The sequence below is a fragment of the Sturnira hondurensis genome, unplaced genomic scaffold (assembly GCF_014824575.4).
Source record: "Sturnira hondurensis isolate 20B ecotype Veracruz unplaced genomic scaffold, ASM1482457v3 Scaffold0021143, whole genome shotgun sequence".
NCBI classification, from domain to species: domain Eukaryota; kingdom Metazoa; phylum Chordata; class Mammalia; order Chiroptera; family Phyllostomidae; genus Sturnira; species Sturnira hondurensis.
In genome coordinates, this window is record NW_028093774.1 from 30,256,282 (window position 1) to 30,281,631 (window position 25,350).

The 25,350-nt window shown below is 40.8% G+C and overlaps 1 protein-coding gene across 1 annotated transcript in view; it reads right to left on the reverse strand.

Annotated features, from left to right (window-relative positions):
- The window catches only part of SYT16 (synaptotagmin 16), a 90,862-nt gene extending 69,648 nt beyond the window's left edge, over positions 1-21,214 (reverse strand). The window contains exon 1 of the mRNA XM_037031376.1: positions 20,704-21,214. Within this exon, the coding sequence (XP_036887271.1) occupies positions 20,704-21,214 (511 nt within the window). The remainder of the gene's footprint in view (positions 1-20,703) is intronic.
- Positions 21,215-25,350: the final 4,136 nt, after the last annotated feature.

Sequence of the window (25,350 nt, forward strand, 5' to 3'; positions counted from 1 at the left end):
AGAGGGGAAGGGAAGGAGAGCAAGAGAAACATCGACCCTTTGCATCTCACATGCCCTCAGCTGAGGACCTGGCCTGCAACCCCAGCTACGTGCCCTGATTGGGAACCTAACTGCCAACCTTTCAGTTTGTGAAGATGACATCCAAATCCAGTGAGCCATACCAGTCAGGGTGAGAGACGCCTCTTTATGTCAAGTAATTTGTCATTGCTCAGTCAGCAAGAAAGTAGTTGTCATACACAAGGTTCACTGTGATAATTCAGGAAATAGAACTGATTTGTTCCTGAGGAAAAGGGTATAAGATATTTTCATCTGTGTTTTCTTCCATGTTCTCAGCTTCTTTTAAGTAATAGTCATGTGCTAATTCTGTTTGATTGTTAAAAATCTAAGCTTTAAAAAAGTATTTTGTAGTGCAACAGTATTATTTCTTCTATTAAAGTTTTAGTCTAATTCTTTCAAATACCTTGTGAAATGTGAAGAAAAGCTATAGTTCTTCCATTTCAACAGCTTATATTTTCTCTTATTACAAATCTAAATGCATCTCATGGCAAATTCAGTCACTCAATTTGCGAATGCTATCATAATAAACTGAAAATGAAATACCAAAAAAAGTATTCAGTCATCTATTTGACAAATATTTATGTCTTTCCACCATGAGGCAAGCACTTCTAGACGCAGAGGGTACACCATGAAAGAAATGAATGGAAATGCCTGCCCTTTTGGAGACAGACAGATGAGTAAGTAAAAGAGGTCAAATCGCAATAAGTGGTGTAGAGAGAGAAAAAATGCCAGAGTAAGGGGACGGGATGGCATAGTAAGGGCATGAGATCTCGTAGTAAGAGGAGAGGGAGGTACAGGTTAAATTCATGTGATCAGGGAGGCCTCGGAGAAGGGCCATTTGAGCAAAGATCTGAGGGAAGTGTGGGAGCCAACGTGGAGACATCTGGAGGACTGACATTCGAGTCGGAGGAGACAGCTTGTGCAAAAATCCTGAAGCAGGAGCACAGCTGGTGTTTTAGAAGATCCAAGGCAGCCAGAGTTGCTGAAGCAGAATGAGCAAGAGAGAAAGCAGTAGTAAGAAGTAAGAGAGGCAGCAGCCTGGGGCTAGACGGTGGGGGACTTTGTACCACTCGAAGGGGCTCTCAACCACTTGAACTCTAAATGAGATGGAAATGACAGGGTGGGGCAAAAACACGTTTACTGATGTGAGTACGCAAAACACAGAGTTTATTCTTGCATTATTAGTTACTAGTTATTGCATTATTTTTCATACAAAGAAAATTAGCTGTAAATCTACATTTGCCCCACCCTGTATTAACAGCAAAGGCATGACACACTCTAACTTAAGTTTTAAAAAGAACATTTAAAAAAAAGAAGGAAGGAATGATGACTCCAAGATTTTTTGCCTGAGAAGCTAGAAGGATAAAGATACCATTTAGAAATAGGTAAGGTTTCAGGCAGGGCAAGTAAAGGGCAAGATATTAGGGCAGCGTAAATTCAGATTTGGACATATTAAATTTGAGCTGTCCAATACACATCTAAATGCAAACAAGCACTTAGATAATTCAAGAGTAGGTTGTAGACTCATTAGCATATGAATGTTATTTAGAACCTTGAGGACTTCTGACCAAGATGGAGGCGTAGGTAGAAACGCTTTGCTTGCTTGCACCACCAAAAAGATAACGAATTCGAAAACAATTAACAACCAGAAGTGCCAGAATAGCAATCTTCATAGAACTCTGACAACCAAGGAGTTAAAGAAACATTCATCCAGATAGGTAGGAGGGGCAGAGATGGGGAGACGGGCAACCTGGCAGGTGGAAAGGACCCACAGGACTGGATGTGCAGGTTAGGAAGGGACTGCTCACCTGGAAACTAAACACTAAAATCCTTTAGCTGTAAGTACTGTGGGGATTGCAAAGGTGGAAGAAACTCCCAGTCTCATAAGAGAGTTCATTGGAAAGCGGGGCTAGAGGGGAGTGAGCTAGCAGCATTGTTCCTTCTCTGTCCCCTCCCCCGCAGAGAGCACCACAACCCAGCTAAGACGGTTGCCCCTCCCTGGTGAATACCTAAGTCCCCACCCCCTAACAACATAACAGGTGTGCAGTGACAAAGAAATATGACCCAAATGAAAAGACAGATCAAAACTCCAGAAAAAGAGCTAAGCAACAAGGAGATAGACAACCTATCTGATGCATAGTTCAAAACACTGGTAATCGGGATGCTCACAGAATTGATTGAGCTTAGCCACAGAATGAAGGAAGAAATGAAGTCTACACAAAGTGAAATAAAGCAAAATACACAGTGATTCAACAGTGAAGGGAAGGAAATTGGGGCTCAAATCAGTGGTTTGGAATAAAAGGAAGAAATAAACATCCAACCAGAACAGAATGAAGAAATAAGAATTCAAAGAAGTGAGGAGAGGCTTCAGAATCTCTGGGACAACTTTAAGCTCTCCAACATCCAAATCATAAGGGTGCCAGAAGGAGGAGAGGAAGAACGAGAAATTAAAAACTTATTTGAACAAATAACAATGGAGAACTTTCCCAATCTAGTGAAGAAAATAGACTTCCAGGAAGTCCAGGAAGCTCAGAGTCTCCCCCAAAGAAATGGGACCCAAAAAGGAACACACCAATGCACACTGATGGGTGCACTGGCTCATAGTGCCCACAGCATCGTGGATGAGACATGAGACAAATTCCCACAGACTACCAAGTCCTGTGGAGGAAATGGGATGGCATGGCTACTCCCTCAAGGGGGAAGCACCTTAGAATGGCCTGGCCACTCTCTCAAGGGGAAAGTGCCTCAGAGCAGCCTGACAACTCTCTCAAGGGGAGAGCGCGCTGACCTTTGCCTCAACAGGCTTTTATTGGGTTTAATTTGCACAGGAACACAGGTATAGCTCATTAATCACTGTCTGGCAGTAAGGATCAAACAGTAGATGGCATACAAAGAACTATTAGGGCTTCTTCTGAATCAGGGTCTATCAGCTAAAAAGCTACAAAACTCTGGGAAACAAACTCGTTTCCTGCTTGGGCCTTTATCATTTAACTAAGAGCATTCTTAGCAATTAAGCTTCACAGGATTTTACATATCCTTTCTCAGGCCTGATCACCTGGGGAGCCCGCCCTTCCCAGCACAGGGCTGCACCGCCCTATGTCATTTTTTCAGGCTTAAGTCAGGCAGAGGAGGCAGACAGCCAAGGAATTTTCAGAGACTTCTCGTGGACTCAGGGGAGTCAAGCTTCGCCAAAGCCAAGGGCCAAGGGTCCATCACCCCCTTTCTCCATAGTCCCCCCAGTCCTTCCCTGGGGCCTCCACATGATCATGCCTGTCTTAGGTTGTTCTCCCCTTGGGGAATCTTACCCATCATCGACAAACTGATCAAGCATTGGGGGCCAGTTATGAAAAAATGAGCAGAAGCAGCCCTCCTGCCAGGGAGATAAGCTTCGTCTTTTTAGTGGCTTATGGTCTAAAGGTCACTCACTCAGCCTTAGCCATGGTTGGGGGGGCGGGGGCAGGTTACAGCTCCTGAAATGAGGCAGCGTGGCTCCCAACAGCACATCATAATTAAGTTACCCAAGATTAAAGATAAAGAGAGAATCTCAAAAGCAGCAAGAGGAAAGGAGAGTTACCTACAAAGAAGTTCCCATAAGACTATCATCTGGTTTCTCAAAAGAAACCTTGCAGACAAGAAAGGGCTAGAAAGAAGTATCTAAAGTCATGAAAGGCAAGGACCTACATCCAAGATTACTCTATCTAGCAAAGCCATCATTTAGAATAAAAGGGCAGACAGCAATTCCACTGCTAGGATTATACCCTAAGAACCTTGAAACACCAATCCAAAAGAACCTATGCACCCCAATGTTCATAGCAGCACAATTTACAATAGCCAAGAACTGGAAGCAACCTAGGTGCCCATCAGTAAACTACATTTACACAATGGAATTCTATGCAGCAGAAAAAAAGAAGGAGCTCCTACCCTTTGCAACAGCATAAATGGAACTGGAAAGCATTATGCTAAGCAAAATAAGCCATGTACTTGTAAAAGACAAATACCATATGATCTCACCTTTAACAGGAACCTAGTCAATAAAACAAACAAATAAGCAAAATATAACCAAAGAATCGGAAATAGAGAACAGGCTCACAGTGACCAGAAGGGAGAGAGGAGGATATTTCAGGGAAAAAGGAAAAGGGTTTACAGGAACAATTATAAAGGACATATGCACAAAAACAAGGGGGTGGAAATGGGAAGGAGGTGGGGAGGGGTGGGGGGAGTGGGCTGGGATGGGAGTAAAAGGCAGAAAACTCTACTTGAACAACAATTAAATATAAATAAATAAATAAATAAAATGGAAGGTTAGAAAAAGTGCTTCCCAGATAAGGTCCAGTGAAAGGAGTTCATCATCAGTAAGCCCTTTTATATAAAATCTTAAAGGGACTTATCTAAGAAATAGAAGAAAATTAAAAACTGTGAACAATAAAATGACAACAAACTCATAACTATCAACAACTGAACCTAAAAAACAAAAACTAAGCAAACTAGAACAGGAACAGAATCACAGAAATTGAGATCACATGGAAGGTTATCAATGGGGAAGAGGAGAATAGGAGAGAAAGGTACAGGGGAAAAGAAGCATAAAATACACAGGGGTAGGTTAAGAATAGTGAAGGACATAGAGAAGCCAAAGAACTTATATGTACAACCCATGGACATAAACTAAGGGGGGGGAGGGATGCTGGAGAGTAAGAGGACGCAGGGTGGAGAGGGGATACAGGGGAAAAAATGGGACAACTGCAGTAGCATAATCAATAAAATAGACTTTAAAAAAAACATGAGATTTGATTAAATTAAAAGGAGAGACAAGTCCAAAGGCTGAGAGCCCTGGATGGTGATATATTTAGAAGTGAGGGAGATACTAACAATCAAGTAAGGGAGAATAAGAGAAACTGGCCGTTCAACAAGGAGGAAGCACGCCCTGGCTGGTGTGGTTCAGTGGACTGAGTGCTGGCCTGGGAACCGTTGTTTCAGTTACCAGTCGGGGCACATGCCTGGGTTGCAGTCCAGGTCCCCAGCTGGGGGTTTGCAAGAGGCAGCCAATTGTCTCTCACACATCCATGTTTCTCTCCCTCCCTTCCCCTCTTTCTAAAAATAAATAAATAAATAAAATCTTTTCTAAAATGAAGGAAGAAGCATTTATGTCCCTACACCAAAAACGTAACCTTGGATCTGCAAAGAATTATTAATAAAACAGATATTTGATAAATATCAGTTTTCCACAATATTTTTAATCCCCCCATTTCAAAAATTCCCGACTACAGAACAAGCAAGCTGAAGGAGCCGGCAAGCAAACATTCTTCGGACGCGCACCCAGAGTCTTCCATTTTGCCTGACAAAGCTGTGCCAAAACCTCAGCAAGGTGTAATAGTCTCCCTAACTTAATCTGGGAAACATTTATTGTAAATCTAACACATGAAAGTCACGGTGTTAAATATAGTGGGGATGGGATTAATACATTGGGAAGATTAATACATTGTCCCCGCTGTAAGGAGTAGAGTATATACAGTACAGCAAGGTTGCTCAAGCATCAGAAAAAAATGAGCCATTATTGTGGATAAAATTAGAACAGTTTCAGAAACACAACTGGGGGTCAAATACTTATAGTTTGAAAGGATTTCCATTATAATCAATGACATAACTATAAATCAAAACTCTTATTGAAATAATTTAAAGACTTGGTTGATAAGCAGCAAAATTTGTGCTAATACTGAATAATAGTACCTTTCTGGTGTATACATTTATACCATCTCTCGCATCTTAGCTAAAAAATCTCTTGACAAGGAGACACCTCTTGTGTAAACGACTTGGGGCTGAGCCACTGAGGACTGAAATATCATGACTTCATTGCCACAGCTGGAGCGCCAAAGGACAGTTATTGCTCCCTTGATCTTTTGTCCCTGGTGCACGCTCAGATGTTGCCAGGACCTGTCACCTGGCTCTGTGTTGTAATGGTTGTACTGCTGCCAAGTTGATGGAGATGAGCTCTTTTACAGCCGCTACACATGGCGATGCTTCAGTAGCCTCTCCTGTACAACGGGAACCCCCTACTTCAATTGCAAAGGCAGGGCTCATGTTCCTTGCCCTGTATCTCAGAGAAACAACTAACCGCTACAAGTGAGGGCTGACCAGGCAGAGTCACAATTCATTTTCACTTGCCTTTTTAAGTCTTTATTAATGTTGGGTGGTGAAGGTCAAGGCAAGTCGTAAGATACTGTCTTTTTGCCTGTCTTCCAACATAGTGTCAAAAGTTTTAAGCTAGGGTTTGCTTTAGGATGTGCAAGAATAAACACTAAAGCTTGAGTTCCCGCCAGTTGGCAAGCACGGGAATCTCTGACAAATGTAAAGTGAGAAAAAGGAATTTAAAGCTCGTTGTATTGAGTGAGAGTAGGAGCCTATGGAACCTGGCCAGCCAGTAGGAAGTACCAGCGTGGGCAATAACAAATGTTTCTCCCTATAGAAGAGTCTTCAAAAGGGACATTCCATCTCCATGATCTACCCTGAGGGACACTTCCAACTAGAGATTAGCCTGTGGAGCTGGAAGAAACCCTGTGAGTATCCAACCTGCTGTGCACTTGGTGGGATCTGTGGACACTTGTATAGCAGTTCCCCAGCTGGTTCACAGGTGTAAATGAGGCCTTTACATATAGAAAGAGGAATAAGGACATTATTTTTCCCACCCCTTAGCCTTTTAGGAGAATCACTGTGCAATGCTAACAATTATTTGAAATATTTTAATCTCCCTCTTGGAATTCATCTCCTGTCCTTGAGGAATTATATGGCCAAGAAGCTATAGATACCAGTGAATCTTCCCAGTGACTGGAGTGACGCTAGACATGAAAACCTAAGTGGCAGTGGCTGGCTCCTCTGCCTTCTCAGAGCCACCAGACCGACAGACTGGCTGCACCAGTTATGCTGTGAGATTAAATGTATAAAAGTCACGCATTCTTCTATTTTCTCATTTCAATGTTTCTGCTGTGTGGATGAATAAAGTGAGGTATGCAAATTATTTTAAAATCCTGGAAGTACTTTTCAAAGACAGTATTCTTTTAAACCAATAAACATTATTTTTACAGCAAAAAAAAAGTGTTAAGAAACTTGGAAACTGTTCTTGACTAGATTCTTCCTACAATATGTAGTCTATAGTTACTTGTAGAAAATTACTGGCTGATCATTTTCCCAAAGGTAATGAAGTATAGTGATGACAGCTAAGATTAGGTTTATGTTCATTCATTAAGTCATTCCTGTTTTTCTCTTCATGGGGCTGTGCTAAATGTCCTGATACCAAAGAGCCTACACACTTGAAAGCACAAACCCCTGCCATTAAAGAGCCTACAGACTTATAAAAAAAGAAAGTTAAGTACAATATAAAATCCATATTATTGAGAAATGCAATATGCTATTGGAACACAGAAGAGGAAGCAACTAACCTCCAGAAAAAGGCAAGGTAGAAAAGGAGGTGTGCATGGGAAATGTGATAGAAGCTAAAGAAAGAAGAGAGGGAAGGCTTTAGTTATGAACTGAATGTTTGTGTCCTCCTGAAATTCACAGGTTCAAATCCTAACCTGCAATGGGATGATATTAGAACATCTGACATCAGCAATTAAAAAGTCCTTCACCTGGAATAACCTACAAAACCAATAAGGACTCTTGGCAAGGTCTCTTGGGTGCTTCTGATGAGAAAGCACAGGCCAGTGGTGATTTTCCTGTGAAGTCTGTATTCCCTTTACACTGTACCATTTCAAAATAGATGCAGGTCTATAGATTTAGATTCTAACCAAATCTTTTTATGAACAATTCCTGGATGAATCATTTGTAGAGCACCCAAGAGAAAGGATCAGTTGCCTTTTAAGACAAAAATCAGCCCCGGCTGGTGTAGCTCAGTGGATTGAGCATGGGCCTGTGAAGCAAGGGTCACCAGTTTGATTCCCAGTCAGAGCACATGCCTGGGTTGCAGGCCAGGTCCCCAGTAGGGGACACATGAGAGGCAACCACAGATCTATGTTTCTCTCCCACTCTTTCTTCTTCCCTTCCTCTCTCTCTAAAAATAAATAAATAAATAGAATATATGTATTTTAATACAATTATGTATTTTTAGAGAGAGGGGAAGGGAGGGAGAAAGACAGGGAGAAAGAGAGAGAGAGAAACATCAATGTGTGGTTGCCTCTCATGTGGCCCCCACTAAAAATATATATTTTTAAAAGACAAAAATATAATTTCCTCATATTGAAAAAAACATGTAAGAGCAAATAACTCACACGATGGCATATAAGTAGCTTCCACCTTTGGCGTAATTTCTCAATTTTATTTAAATGACCAGTCTAGGATCTGTGGTAGGCAGACTCTAAGGTGGTCATCTCCACCTGCATCCCTGCCTCCTAGTGTTCATACCTTGTTTGATGCCCTCCTCTTCGATATATATGGGACTTTGTCATGTCCTTCTAACCAGTAGAAAATGATGAATGTGATGAAATGTCACGTCCATGACTACACTGCATAATATAAGATTCCTTTTGTCAGCAGGCTCTCCTTTCTAACTTGACATGGTAAGCAGCCATATTGGGGAAGCACATGTGGCAAGGAACAGTGGGTGGCTTCTAGGAACTGCAGGCAGCCTCTCAGAGTAAAGGGTGGCCTCCCAAGCAGGGTATGGAAGAATGGATTGAGCTGAGAGATAACAGTTTAAAAGCCAGCATAAATGTAATGCATTTCTTCAATTTTATTTTCTTAGGAGAAAAACAAATTGCAAATGAATTGGTACAATGATTGACTCCTGATTGTGTTTTCCCAAGCTCTCTCTTATTAAACCTAGTAGAATCATCTAGAGTGCCATAGATGAACTTTGGGCAGTCCATGAATCCCTGAAATTTGATTATAAAATTATTTTATATATCATGTATGTATATTTTAAATAAGTAGGTTCATAACTTTCATTGAAGTTTTAAAGAAGCCTATAACCCCCTTAAAATTAGGTATCACTGCCCCATGTCCTCACTCATTCATTATTTAAACTCCCTATAAAAAATACAAACAACCCATAGATCATTTTAATGTCTTAAGTACACTATTGGTTATAGTTCTCTTGGTTACAGGGACAATGAAGCAATTTGAACCCCCTCAAAAAAAAGTGGGCAAGGGCAAGGGAATCTATTCAAGGGGCCCCAAGCCCTGAGGAAATTACCTAAAGAAAGGGGCTTGAGATAAGACTGTGTCCTTTATACACTCCATCTAAATAAACTCCAGTATCCGTGCTCAACGGTATACTTACATTGCAGAATTAGTTGTAATACTGAAAATTTTGAAATAAATTAGATGTTCATAAGAATGGATACATTAAATCAATATAAGAAAGGATAAATGGTATGTTAATTAATACATTGGACTACTACATAACCATTAATATAAACCAAATCTACATGTATCTGAATAATTTAAAAGCATAACATTGAGTGGGCATAACATTAAGCAAAAACAAGTTGCACAAAAATAAATTCAATATTACATCATTTGTGTGAAGCTTTAAAACATGCAAAGTTATGGTATGTGTAATTTACAGATACAAATACTTAGAGGAGAAGAATAAAAACACAATGAGAATCATAACCCCAAATTTAGGTTTCTTTTACTCCTAGTAAGGAGAGAAGGAAAAGAAAACAAAGAGATGTTCTCAGGGAACTCTAATTATGTCCACCCTAGATGGTTTCTTTAAAATAAACTGAATTAAATGTGGAAAAATGTTAAGATTTGGCAAAGTTAGATTGTGGGTTTGCGGGTGTTTGTTATATTATGCTATATTTTTCTACATTTTTGAAATGTTTCATATATTTAAAAACTAGGAAATGTAAATGGCACTAAAAAGTCCACTGGCAATGGCCTAGATCACCCCCGAGGAGAATTAACAAGACCTCAAAAGGAAGAGGAACTTACCACCACATCTCAGAACCTCTCTCCATCTAAGGCTCTTTTTCAGGAACAAGACTCTCCCTCCTCAAAAGCAAATATCAGAAAAGAGTAACAGGGGCAGGAGGAAGGGGATTTACCAAAGAAAGAAGGTTTTAAAAAAGGAAAGAAGAGAAGAGGATAATATTTTTATGGTATTTATAAAAAGATAACACACAAACACACTGGTAAGAATCTCCCTCAAGCAAGAAGAAACAAGATAAGTGAAAAAGGATCTTATTAAACTCATAGTTCTTGCCTGGATTCAACTTCTTCACCATTAGGCTGGATAATTGCAAGAAAAACACACCTGGCTCCATTACTGTCTGCATCTCAGGGAAAAGGAAAAAGCCTGCGTCTTTTTATTATGAAGTAATTCCATTGTGAAAGAAAAATTTCAGGTTCCTTGAAAATCATTAAAATGGAATTTAAGCTTATTTATAGTATTGTACCTCTAATTCCGATAATCTACTCCTAATAACGGTAAAAATGATAAAGACTTTGTTTTCTCATTTTAATCCCATCCTTAAAAATGTTCTAGCATTTATTATAACAACGTCCCTGAAATCAAGGTGAAAATTGAATCAAAATTTTGACCACACATATGAGTCACATGTTCTAACTCCTGTCCACATAGGATTTTGTCACATGCCTGAAATTTCCTTTAAAAATGAAAAAAATTGTCAAATAAATAACAATAGTAATAACAAACTCCTTGCCTTAAGGTCAAGGCTTTGAGAACTATTTGTCAGCTTTTAGCATGTTCGTTAAAGCCTAGCTTTTCTAAAACATGCAAGTCAACATATCGAGAAAATTAACTTCATAAAGCTTTAGAAAACAAATTTTGAAGCTTTTTCAGACTAAACCTTTTTTCATGAACAATTCTAGATAACCAAGGAATGTGGTGGCAAATGCTATCAAGTGGAGGACTAAAAAATGAAGATAAATTTAACCAGAAAGAGATTTACTCTCAAGAAAGCACTTGTGCAATGAAAAGGCAAAGGGCCAGTGGCACAAATAAAGGAAAGGCAGGAAGAAACAATTTATGTGCAGTAACACATTCTACAGAAGGGCGATGAAGCCTATATGATTTGTAAATAAACTGTATTATATTCCCTGATATCATTTAGCCTCAACTTCTACAAGTCATCCTTAGAGCATCGACAGAACAACATACCTTCAACCCATAAAAGCTTGAGACAACCAGCACCTGAGACACTGTAGGATTTTCCCTTTCATGTCACGCTGACCTCAGAATAATCTGATTGAAAAGTCAAATCATCACCCTCACTTCAAAGTCTACTGTTCCACTTCTTAAATACATTGCATATAGCCAAACAGTGTTTCTAAAGTTCTATATGTCAGTATACTTGGAACACATTAATTCCATTAGCAGGCTATTTCAGGAAATAGTGAGCATATTTCTTGGAAACAAATAGATGTGGTTTAAAAAAAAAAGCAGCCTCAAAAAAAAAGTATAGGGTAAAAAACTGAAAACAAAGATGATTTTTAAATGCAATTAGAACTCCTTCCCATTACATACCAAAGTTGTCACAACTGCTTCTACACTGAGTGGTTGGTGTTTCGAATGTGCGTCTTTAAACCAAAAAGCCTATCTTGAGATGGCACCGTAAGGAGTCTATCATAGGCAACTGCTAAACGAAGTGTATCTTAATCATAGGCAACTGCTAAACGAAGTGTATCTATTTTCTCTGTTACATTACTATTGGCAACCAGGTCCTCAGTAAGTGCCCAGAATTGTTTCCATGGTTACAAAAAGCATTCAGCATCCCTCTTGTTTTAGGCCAATTTAGCTGAAAATCTATTGTGGAGAAAAATATGGCACATTAAGGAACCATAAAATCAAGGCACAACGTTATGAAAAGAATTCAAGGTTAAATGGGAAAAGCAGGCTTGACAAGGCTTTTTAAAAAGTGAATATAAATCACTGATTAAAATGCTGCCTTTTCCTAGCATATCTCCAAATGCATCTATTTATAGACTGCAAAGCAGCCCATGTACTCTGTCTGATGTGATCCCTTGGTAAAAAGGGGAAATAGCATGTGAAGATCATTTAAGACTGCTAACCAGAAGGTAAAAAAAAAAGTCATTTAGCATTCGAAAAGCTAAGAGTCTAGTTCCTTATCCTAGTTTCATAGGATCCTGGGATATTTATATATTTTAAGGAAAGAGAGGAATAAGAGCTTTTGTTCATTTGCTGTAGGCATTTGAAGTAAATTAGTGGACTCCATCACAGCAGGGAGAGCGAGAGAGATGGACTCTCCCTGGAGGCAACTTGCTAAAGCTCCTCCATCTATAAAGTCATGAATGGGTTGGGACAAGGGAACTGTCTCATTCTAGGTTCCTGCTGCACTCCCAATTCCCACTGCCACCAAAGAGCACAGGCATCAAAAACATTTTTGCATCTTCTGGAACATATTAAACAAATGGTATAAGCTTTTCAACAATCTGAAGGAGAGGCCCATGGCTTAAACTTGTGCACACCTGTCCACTCCCCACAGTGCTTTGTACATGGTAGGCATTCAGTAAATGCTTGGTTAACTGAGAAGGACCATCATATAAGACCTCTCATTATAAAGAAATGCTTCTCCCCATATTTACCTATGCACATGTACCACCCTTTATCATTTTCTATCGTTCTTATTTCCATTGTGAAATGGAGAGAAGTGGTGGGATTTTAAATCATAATGTTGCTTTTATTTTTCCGAGATGGCTGCAGAACAGGTGGAAGCTATACTCACCTGCTCCAAACCTCAATTTAAATCTCCAGCTAAATTATAGAGCAATTAACCTGAATAAGCACCTAATGTCTAGCTGAACTGAAATATTATAACCAAGGATTTACAGAAGAAGCCACATGAAGACTGATAAGAAGGGCAGAGTTGAGAAAAGGGCTGCCCCCCTCCCATGCACCCAGGTTCAGTGGTGACTGAGAAGCTGAAGGGATATTGCAGCTACAAAACTCCCTCCCCTCACTGCAGGAGCATGGGGTCTCAATCCCATGCAGGGATCCCCCAACCCAGAGCCACAGAGATGGGAAGAAAGGCCCCATGGCATCTGGTGGTGAAAAGCAGTGGGGATGCAGTCTGCCTGGGAGACCCAGACCTCACCTTCCCAGAGAAGAGCACTCCTATTGTTACAGCATCAGCCAGGGGAGTGCACTGCCCAGTTTCCCACTGCTGGCAAGGCCACTGTGCCGTACTCAGGTCCTGCGGAGGAGTCGGCTGGCTGCAAGCAGCAGTGACTTTTGGGGACATCTTTTTCTGGCAGAGACTCGGACAGTGACTAAACTGTGTGGCTTTGGAACAAGGGCTAGCCTCCCCCCACCTGTTGAATCACTGTCAGGCCCCATCTGCTGTGTTCAGCAGTGCAAGGAGACCAGAGTGCCCAGCAGAGCTGGGACTTCCAAACCTTGTCTCCTGGGGAAGCTTTTGTCCCGGAACCAGACAGGCTGGGGCTGGAGGGTGTGGCTATATCATGGGAAGGAGGGAGTCACTCCTGTCTCCCTGTGAGCTCAGCTTCCCCCACCTCAGGAAGGAGAAAAGGTACCCACCCCCCTCCTACAGGCTTGCAGGCACCACCCCAATAAAAGACTGTTTGGATCAGTCCTGCCAAGTCTTGGATACCCTGCCTTGCTGGGCTCAGTTCCACAGGAGGAAGGGCAGTGCAGCTCAGAGCTGGGACACTCACACTGTGAGGCCCTCAGAGGCAATTGTCTGGGACCTGGATAAATTGCATGGTTGGCCCCTTTCTGTGGACAAGGTCAGCATCACCCTCAATAGAAAACTCTTTTGATCTGTCCCCTGGCCTGGAGCAGCTGAGGTGGCTCCTGCAGAGGAAATGGCTGGCTGTACCCAATCTGAACCCACAGTAAGCTCCTTCAGGGGGAAATAGAGTTAGAGACTCTGCCAGAGACTGAGTGGTTTAGCTCTGGAGTAGGCGCCACTTTCACCTCATTGGGTGCCTGACTGCATGATCCCCATGTAGGGAACCCACTAGCACTATCCTCCTTTCCCAGGTTACCCCACTCTTCCAAGTTCACAACCTGTGGAAGGGAGCTGTGGCTCACTGACAGCCTAGGCCCACTCTAGAGTCTTTCTCCAGAAGGCTCTGGAGGAAGACTAGGCAACCTCAGGGAGAGGCAGAGTAGCTGACAGGGGGAGACAGACCACTGGGAGCCTCCGTCCTTTTATGGATCTGCCCCCAGCTCTAACCTGGAGGAAGCCGACTCTTACACACAGATTGGCCCCTCCTGTGCACATCCAAGTCCAATAGACACAGCCACATACAGTGATCAGTGTGGTAGCTCCAGAAAGGTAGCCTAAGGCCAGACACATACAACAGTTGATGTCAACCTGTGCCCAAACTTCCCCCAACTGGACACAAAACCAATACAACCAATAGTGGGCTTTAGATCAAAAGCCAGAGCTTGACCCAACTAGCCACACAAGTAGCACACCCAAAGTGGGATTCCAGCAGACACCAGACTCTGCTGGGAACAACCACACCTTGATGGGGGGCAATCCCTGAACAGCATCCCATACACAGTGATGGAGGTATACCCTTATGGTCAGCTAGCCTGAAGGGTTAACTCCACCCACGAAAAGGTCAAGAGCATTCAAAACTCCACTGCAATGAGAGGGTGCATATAACCCACATGAAACATTCCTAGAGCACAGAGGTCTGGAGATCTGGAAGATTGTGCCTCTGAGGCCAACCAGACACCTTCATCATAACAAGTTTGGGAGTCACAGCCAATTAGAATGTTAATGCCTATGAAGGGTCTGAGATTTTACCCTACTTGCATACTAACAAGATAGTCTGCTACAAGTTTATGAATGTTGGCAGAAGACACAAGACTTCTGGGTCAAAGACAAAGGATAATGTATTACAATACAGCAAGCAACACGAGCAACATTGGTTCCCTATCCTCCAAGTACCACAGGGGCAATGCATAGGCAGGTCCAGATAGATTCTGTGCATGTAGTGAGTGTATATGACAGCCAAGAAACACCAAGTTTGGAAAACCTCTATCATTAACAGGCAAATCTGCCTAAGCTGTGTCCTGAAGAGAGACACACTAGACTGGACAGCAAAAACAAGTCTTCCCTCTACTCTGGAGGGAGACACTAGCTTTATCTTCCAAGGTTCTCTGCCATACAAACATCCTCAAAAAGATAATCTAAAATAAAAGATGCTTGTGACCGTGCTCTCAGGACATGCAAAAATGCAAGAGACCAATGGAGAATTATCTCCAATGGAGAATTACCTCCTAATGTGAGCTACCACTACACACACCTATGAGAATGGCTTTAAAATTTTTTTATATAACACCATGAAGTTCTGATGAGTACACAAGTGACTGGAAATCTCACAGATTACTTTGGGTATGCTGAATGGTACTCTGGAAAACAGTGATTTTTTTTTTATAAAGTTAAACATATACTTCTATATGACCCAGCAATCTCACTCCTCAGTATTTACCTAATTGAAATAAAAACTTATATTCACACAAAAACTTGCTTCACAATCATTATAGCAGCTTTATTCATATCACTAAAAACTGAAAACAACCCAAATATCCCTCAACTAATGAATGGATCAACAAATTGCGGTGTACCCATGCAATGGAATACCATACAGCAAAAAGAAGCAAAGTACTAAAACGCATAACTGGATGAATCTCAAATGCATTATGATATGTTCATTATAAAAGAAGTCAGATTCAAAAGGCTACAAACTGCATGATTCCATTTATATGACATTCTAGAAAAGGCAAATGATAGAAACAAAAAATATACCAAAAACTGCCAGGAGCTGGATATAGGGAAAAGGACTGACGGAAAGGGGAGTTGGGGGAATTTTTTTGAGGTGATGGAACTGTTTTATACCTTGATGTGGCAGAGGTTACAAGACTACGTGTGTTTGTCAAAACTCAGAACTGTACTAATAAGGATGAATATTACTGTATGTAAATTATACCTTTACAAGGAAAAAAGAGAGAGAGTATATGGGTAAACTCTAGGATCAGACTTCCTGAGCTCTGCCTCTTTTAATATGGTTCTTGGATATATGCTCAAACTCTCTAAGCATCTCTTTTCTCAACCATGAATTGAGAATAATAGTATTTACATCTTACAGTTGTTATCTTTCCTGTTGCTGTGCCATCATTAATTATTATTATTATTACTACTTAATCCTCACTGAAGACATGTTTATCAATTTTAGAGAGAGATGAAGGAAAAAAGGAGAGAGAAACATCCATATGAGAGAAAACACTGATCAGATGCCTCCCATATACACCTGGACCAGAGATTGAAACCACAACCTAGGTATGTGTCCTCACCAGGAATCAAACCCACAGCCTTTTGGTTAATGGATGACACTCCAACCAACCATACCACCCAGCCAGGGCTATTAATTATTATTTGATGTCCTATTATATACCTAATATTGTGCTTGATGTTAAGGATACAGAACTGCATCTATGACATGGTGGCTACAATCTAGTGAATAAACATCTCCTGAATGGACAAATGAAAATGATTGTTTTACATTGTTTCTATGTTATTATAATGCCTTTGGATTATTACAATGATTACAAAAATTGACATGTGTTAAGAATTTTTTTAAAGATTTTATTTATTTATTTATTTATTTACCTTTAGAGGGAAAGGAGGGAGGGAGAGAAACATCAATGTATGGTTGCCTTTCGTGCATCCCCTGCTGGGAGTTGGCCTGCAGGGAACCGGCCTGCAACCCAGGCATGTGCCCTGACTGGGAATCGAACCTCGATCCTCTGGTTTGCAGGCCTGTGCTCAATCCACTGAGCTACACCAGCCAGGGCCGACGTGTTAAGAATTTGTCAAGCCAAATTTATGTTAAATTTTTTAAATATTGTTCAGCTCTAGTATGAATTTTCTAAAATACAAATAGACATTTCAAGTCAAATCTAAGAAATCCTATTGGTAGCCCAGATATTTCTAGAATCATCTCTACAGATAATTTTAAAACACTTGAAATCATACTTACTTATATAGTTTATCATTCAGAAAGAATATTAGCCTACCTTGTTTTTAACAATTTATTCTAGCATTTAATATTATTTTAATTTGAATAAGAGTATCAAGGAAGCATAAGAAGAACATAAAAATGTTGCTTCATTTTCCAAAATGTCCTATATCTGGGTAAAACATTTTCTTAAAAAGACAAAGCTGACTTCCAGTCAAGACGGTGGCATAGGCACACATGGCTTGCCTCTTCCACAATCACATCAAAATCACAACTAAAATATAGAAAAGTCATGACTCAGAACCATCAGAAATCAAGTTGAATAGAAATCTGACAACTACATAATTAAAGAAACCATATCCATCCAGACTGGTTGGAGGAGCACAGACATGGAACGGACTGGTCCCTCACCCACATGTGGTAGATAAAAATTCAGCAGCAATATCTCAGGAGCAAGGAGTCCCAGCCCAGGATTGCAATACCAGGGAGAAAAATTCCCACAACTCCTGACTGCAAAACCCAGCAGGCATTGAGTCAGTGAAAGAAACATCTAACACCCCAAACAGTTCCTCTTAAAGAACTCACCACAGACTCATTTACTCAGACTCACTCCCTCTGAGATCCAGCACCAGGGTAGCAGATTGAAAGGACCAGTGGTATACAGAGAGAAAATGAGTTATCTGGCATCAAGATGAGCAAAAGTCATTGTCCCTTTTCTAAACCCTCCCCCCACAGAGCTGTCAAGCTGGTGCCATATCTGAGACTCCATCAGCCTGGCTAACACTATTTGACCCACCTAGGAGATCCACAGAAACTCTATCCCACTGCCCCACCCAACTTACAGGCCCACCCAAGCTGCTTTTCCATATGAATGGCTGGTCTTAGCTCATGCTTCATACCTTCCTAAATCCTCTCAAATATGCCAGAGCTGGCCTCAGTGAGCCCCAGGCCTAGCACTAGCCTCAGCCTGTCTAGATTCACAGCTTGGCTTCACCTGGAAATCTCCAAGCTCAGCAAATAGCAGCAGCCATCTCAGATTGCTTTATGCTCAGGCAGGGTGGCACTGGGCAAAACACAGGTCGGGGCTGACCTTAGCCTGTACCACCAGGAAAACCCAAGGGCCAGTGCACCCAGTGGACAGCTACAGACCATATCAGAGCACCACCACCCTTTTCCTGCACAGCTGATCCTCCATGGAGGGTGGTAGTTGGTGGTAAGTGGTAATGGCCAGTCCCTACAGCTCACTGGCCTGGATAAATCCTTCCCATTGATCCGCCAACAGCAACCAAAGCTCAACTACAAAAGGAGGGTGTACTCAGCCCACATGAAGGGTACACCTTGAGTACCCAGCTTGGGTTATAGGGGAGGGTGTGCCACCAGACCCTATAACACCTACTACATTAGGCAACACTACCAAGACATAGAGTCAAAGCAGTTCTACCTAATGCATAGAAAAAAAAAAAAAACCACAGGGAGGCTGTCAAAATGAGGAGACAAAGAAACATGGCCCAAATGAAAGAACAGATCAAAACTTCAGAAGAAGACCTAAACAAAATGGAGATAAGCAATTTATCAGATGCACTATTCAAAACACTGGTTATAGGGATGCTCAAGGAACTTAGTGGGGACCTCAACAGTATAAAAAAGACGGAGTCAGAAATGAAGGATACACTAACTTAAATAAAGAACAATTCATAGAAAAACGACAGTGCAGGGAATGAAGCTGGTACTCAAATCAATGATCTGGAACATAAAGAAGCAAAAAAAAAAAAAAACCAATCAGAAAAACAAGAAGGAAAAAAACCCAAAAAAACCCGAGGGCAGCATAAGCACACTCTGGAAAAACTTTAAGAGGTCTAACATTCACATCATAGGGGTGCCAGAAGGAGGAGAGGAAGAGCAGGAAATTGGAAATCTATTTGAAAAAAAAATAAATGAAAACTTTCCTAATTTGGTGAAGGAAATAAACTTGCAAGTCTAGGAAGAACAGAGTTCCAAACAACATGAATGCAAAGAGGCCCACTCCAAGACACATTATCATTAAAATGCCAAAGGTTAAAGATAAAGAGAGAATCTGAAAAGCAGCAAGAGAAAAGAAGTTAGTTACCTACAGGGCAGTTCCCATAAGATTGCCCGCTGGGTTCTCAAAAAAAACTTTCCAGGCTACAAGGGATTTGGCAAGAAATATTCAAAGTCATGAAAAGCAGGAACCTAAGCCAAGATTGCTCTACCCAGCAAAGCTATCATTTAGAATCGAAGGGCAGATAAAGAGCTTCCCATACAAGAAAAAACTAAAGGAGTTCATCATCACTAAACCATTATTATATGAAAGTTAAAGGGAATTATTTAAGAAAAAGAAGATCAAAACTATGAACAATAAAATAGCAGAAAAACACAAATTTATCAACAATTGAATCTAAAAAACAAACTAGGCAAACAAGAAGAACAGAGACAGAATCATAGACACAGGGAACATTTTGAGGGTTGCCAGATGGGAGAGGGATGTGGGGGAATGGATGAAAAGGGGATGGGAGGGGATTAGGGAGCACAAATAGGTAGTTACAGAACAGCCATGGGGTGTAAGATACAGTATAGGACATGGGGTGGCCAAAGAACCTATGTGCATGACCCATGGACAGGAATAATGGTTGGGAGACTGCCTGAGGGAGTGGGAGGTGCTGGGTGGGGATGGGGGCAAAGGAGAAAAAATCAGAACTATAGTAGCATAATAATAAAATATAATTTAAAAAGAGATCCAGCTAAGAGAAATCATGAAAACGGATGAAGAAATTCTGAAGTATTTCAGAAATGTCTGTTCCCCCAATGAGAAGAGAATTATTTCACCTTTATATTACATGAAAGAGCCAGTAGTCCGTGTGGGTCCTGTATGTACTACAACCACACCTCATACATACACACCCAACACCTTTCTTTGCATGGCATGCACTGCTCTGTCCTCTGAGGTAAGATGTCCTTGCTTCAGACTTAGAGTATTCGAAGTATGAAACATTTACGCCAGAACATACTATAGCTACTTTTATAGAGTTAATTACAGTCTCAACATATTCATTTTACATTTATTGAAGGCCCATTATATGCTCAATTCTGACAGGATAAGCTTTATGGGCAATTTGTTTTAAACATGTCCTTTCTATTCAAGGCTAAAAGAAAATCAAGCTATTCTTATTTCAAAGGTTTTCTATCTACTGTCATCTCACATCACGTCTCAGTGAAACACTGTGAGAAGTGTTCTTGGAGTGTTACCAACTAAAAATTTTGCAACAAGTACGGCTTTTTGCACAGGATTTCACACTGAATAATATAGTAACATCTAGAGATTCCTAACCTAGTGGAAAAAAGAGAACAATTTAAAATATATTTTGAAAAGCATAACATGCACAAGGGGCTTCTCAAACAGAACCCATGGGCTCATTTTCAACATTTCATTTGCTAGGAACTCTTGTTTTGAAATATGAATCCCACAAATATGGACATTCCAAAATTTACATATTGAAAATATTCCCAAGGATTACATCTCTCAAGAAAAAGCCGACAGATGGAAAGGTATAAGAGGGAGAAAAATAAAAGTCATATGACAACTAAAATAAATAAAAATAAAATGAGTAGAAATTTCCTTTGGACGAACCCAGAGAAAATGATTACTGGCTAGCTTACCTTGCTTTTTTCCATAAACATTTTCTAAAGTACCAGAGAGCTGGCTCTCAAAGCCATGTTCGAGGCCACTCCTCTGCTTTTCAAGGTGATGTTCTTCCTCAGCAATAGAAGAAAGCACACGTGGTGACTTTTGGTCATCGTGGGTCTGATTGGGCCACTGGGATACTATGGAACATGAGTCCTTTGCATGTTGGCTAAGTCTAGGACTTGAACTTTGGGCAGAGTCCTGCAAATCACTGTTACAACAGGAAAAATGATCCACTTCAAGAAACAAGGAATTTGTGTCCTCTTGACTCCAGTCATTGCTCTGTTCTTCATCTTCAAAGTAAGTTTCCTGAAGCTGAATATTATCTAAGTCCTGGTCTAGTTTGTCATTCAGTGTAGAGTCCTGTTTGCTTGAGTTGACCAGTGAGGCAGATAACACATCCCCCGCCTGCTGGAGAGCTTCGTATACCCGAGAGATCCAGGAAGAGAGAGGCTGGAAGAAGTTCTGAGCGTCCTGAGACGCCATGGCCAACACCATGGCCAGAGATCTGACGATGTCTGAAAGTCCACTTGTTCAGTTCCTTCAGTACTGTGGAGTTAATATGAACTACAGAAATTAAATTGGAGGTCTCTTAATGGCTGTGAACATTTCACTCTCAAACTTCTCAGCTGAAACAGAGGAAAGAAATACTTACACCTGTTAAAGTTACAATCTCGGACCCATCACCAAATGCCTACAATCAATGTAAAGAGCAATCAGGGACTAAAAGGGATCAGCATTGAATCCTAAGGTAGCTAAATAAAAATGACTGTGAAAGTTTAAACATAAATTATTTCAATGGGTATTCACCTCCACAGGCATGTGCAAAACTTCCATTACCAGTAATGGGCTCTATTCATGAGGACTGAGAGAAAGCTATCGGAATAGCCCATACCTTAGAGTGTGAAAAGAATAAATGAATCTTCATTAAAAAGCAGTTGGATATGACATTTCAAAATACAAGAAAGGCTGGATGCTTCATCTACAAACACGCAGATCTCAGAGAGCAGGCTAATAAGCATCTCTGCTTCATGGCACAAAGATTTATTCCTTCAAAAGAAATGTGTGCCTGGAATTAAAAAGCTTTTAACAAATCTTAAAGTAGGATTTTATATTTGTATGCAATTTCTAGAAATGATTTCTATCCTTGAGGCACAGACAATCACTTAAAAATTGAGGATGGCAAGTGGATTATGCAGCTCATGAACCTAGCATTTGGTTGCCTTTGTCTATATTCCAACCTCCCCAAAGTACCCCTCCACAATCTATGAGATTCCTAAGAGTTTGTTCTTCCCACCAGATTCACAACCTGAAGGAGGCCATTTGAAGACATCAACAGAGCAACAGGGCACAATGAAGGCTCAAGAGCTAAAAATCTATACTTTTACACACTTATGCATGCATACAGGCATGTACTTATACAGGCATTCAGACATATACATACTTATACATGCACACAGACATATACCTTCTCTATTTGTACATGCATACAGATATATACATTACATATATGTATATGACATATATATTTATATATGGCTTTTAACTGCTCATCAACAGCTCAAGATGAATGTCATAAATGACAGTGGAGCCTAAATTCGCTGCTTGTACTTAATTACATCTCTTTTATATCAATAGCTTCCTTCTGACCAAATCTACCAGCAATCCTGTAAGTTTCAGCCCTCTTGACCTCAGGCTACTGCATTTGATATGACTGCCTATGGTCTCCTAAAAATTTCTCCTTCACTTTTGTGAAAACCATGCATGCATGCATTGATCTATTCAATAGACAAATATTGATTACATGCCTATTAAGTGCTGGGCACAATGCCAGGTATAAGGTAACCCTGAGGTCTCTGTCCCCATGGAGCTCACATTCCAGTTATAGGGAAACTGAGCTCTCTGCACTCTCCCCCCTATTCTGAATAATTCATTTGTCTGTCTTTCAGGCTCTTCTTTGTCTCCCCAGCAGCTGCATATGTGCAGCCACATCCCGCTTGGTAACACTCAGGACTCGTTTCAGCATTTGGTCCACCCCATTTCACCACCGACAGATTTTTTGTTTGTTTTTTCTCTACAAATATTTTGCTTAAATGAATACACTTCGGGACATCCCAGACCTAGAATAGTCTCAGAAATCATTGGATTTAGTTTCTACCACTGTCTTATAGGTACTTGAAACTTTAAATACAGAAATGACATATCTTCCTTAAGACCCATCCATAAGTCTCAGTGAACACCTTTTTTAAAACTGTACAATATCCATCTCCAGCCCTTAGCTCCTCCCTCTTTTCAGGGTTGTATCTCTGGTTATCTAAGTCAGCGGTTCTCAAACTTTGCTGTGTCAGTACACCAGGTGAATTAATAAATAACAGAGGCCCAGGCTGGTTGAAGGAATAGACCCTGGACCTTCATATTTTTTTCGTTCCCCAGGTGATCCTGACAGCACCAAAGTTTCAGAAAGGCTGATCTGAGAAAATATACACATGGGTGTCTCACCAAACTCACATTCAGCTCATCAAAACCTAGCACACCACTTTTGCAACCTCAACTGTTCAACACCCTATACTCAAGACATTCTAGTGGTTGTGAATTTCTCTCTTCAACACTTCCCCATTCCATTTTAAGTTCTGCTGGTTTAGGGTTTGTAAAAACTCTCTTCCATTATTATGTTTTGTATAGTTATCACCTTTCCCTGGTTGGCTTCGGTCTCTAGTCTCCCCAGCCTCAATTCATCCTCCAGGTTTGCTTACCACAAACTGACCCGGTACCCAGCTGATTGGCCGTCTCTCCCCCTAGAATATAAGTTCCGTGGAGCATAGAGATGGCAAATTCTCAATAAGTAAATTAACAAATCCCACTTAAAACTGTGCCTAGGACAGTGTCTAGTGTAGAGTACATGCTCAGATTTGTGAAATCAATGAACAAGACCTACACAGAACCCTTGTTGAAAACATCTTCCTGCTCCCACACAAACATCCCACTTGGTAACACTCAGGACTCGTTTCAGCATTTGGTCCACCCCATTTCACCACCCGCAGATTTTTTGTTTGTTTTTTCTCTACAAATATTTTGCTTAAATGAATACACTTCAGGACATCCCAGACCTAGAACAGTTTCAGAAATCATTGGATTTAGTTTCTACCACTGTCTTATAGGTACTCGAAACTTTAAATACAGAAATGACATATCTTCCTTAATAATTCAATAATCCTTTTTATTGTTTTATCACATGGAAAAAATACTTTGTTTCCACAGGCAACACCGAATCTTTGAATTTAAGCCAGCATTTTCTTGTCCGCTCTTTGAAGTAGGTACAGCCGTACTCTCAGTCTCATACCGCCCTCTCTTCTGTAATCTCTGTCCATCAAACAAACCCTCATGGCAATTTTTTTTTAATATAAATCTTGTGCCCTGGCTGATGTGGTTCAGTAGATTGAGTGCCAGCCTGAAAGCCAAAGGGTCACCAAATCAATTCCCAGTCAGGACACATGCCTGAGTTGTGGGCCCGGTCCCCAGTTGGGGACATGTGAGAGGCAACCAATCAGTGTATCTCTCTCACACATAGATGTTTCTGCCCCTCTCTTTCTCCCTCCCTTCTGCTCTCTCCAAAAATAAATAAATAAAATCTTTTAATAAATAAATAAGTCTTCTACCACTTCTGTGATTTAAAAAAAAAAATGTTCTTATACTGCAAAATCTGAGCACTGCCAAACTTTTATTTACATTTGTTGACATAGAGTTCTTAAAAAAATAATTTTTGCCCTGACCGGTATGGCTCAGTTGGTTGGTCATGATCCCACAAAGCAAAATGATGCCAGTTCAATTCCCAGTCAGGGCACGTGCTTGGGTTGCAGGTTCAGTCCCTGGTTGGGGGATGTATAAGAGGCAATCAACCAATGTTTCTCTTTCACATCATTGTTTCTCTACCTCTCTTTCTCCCTCCTTCCCCTCCCCTTAAATACATACATACATACATACACACACTAACAAATTTTAAAAATTTATTTTAATACCTCGAATGCACTATGGTCCTCCACTTTCCTTTGTCCAATTTTCACATGCTTCACTCATTTCTGTGTAGCCTCCCTACCAAATGAAACATTTGAATTTTTGAACCCTACTGTGTAAGTTTGCATTCTTTACTAAGGAGACATGCTTTAAAAAATTAATAATCAGCACAAATAAGAGGAGAGATGCTCAGAAAATCAATGGACAGCACCACTGGCCTAGAGGCCTCCTGCTGGGTGTCAACTTTTTAACTCTTGAATCACTGGGTGTGAGAAGGTCTGAGGGATGCAACAAAACCGAAGGACCTTGTATCAGTGGCTATTTATCAACCAGCTTGGAACTATTTCTACATTCTCACAACTCTCACCCTGTGGTCCTGAATGCATGTCCAGCTGGGCATGAGCTGTCCCCGATAACACTGCCCCACAGTGAGGGCCTGGCCCATTCCTCACCACTCACCACTGCACAGCCACACTCAGCATTTTCCGAGGTGACTGCTGTCCTTAGACGGCCCAGCCAATCCTCATTCTGCACAAGGAAACTCTTCTGTCCTCTCTTCACCTACAATCAAGGGTGTGGCCTCAAGTACTTTGACTGTGCCTATGTAAGGT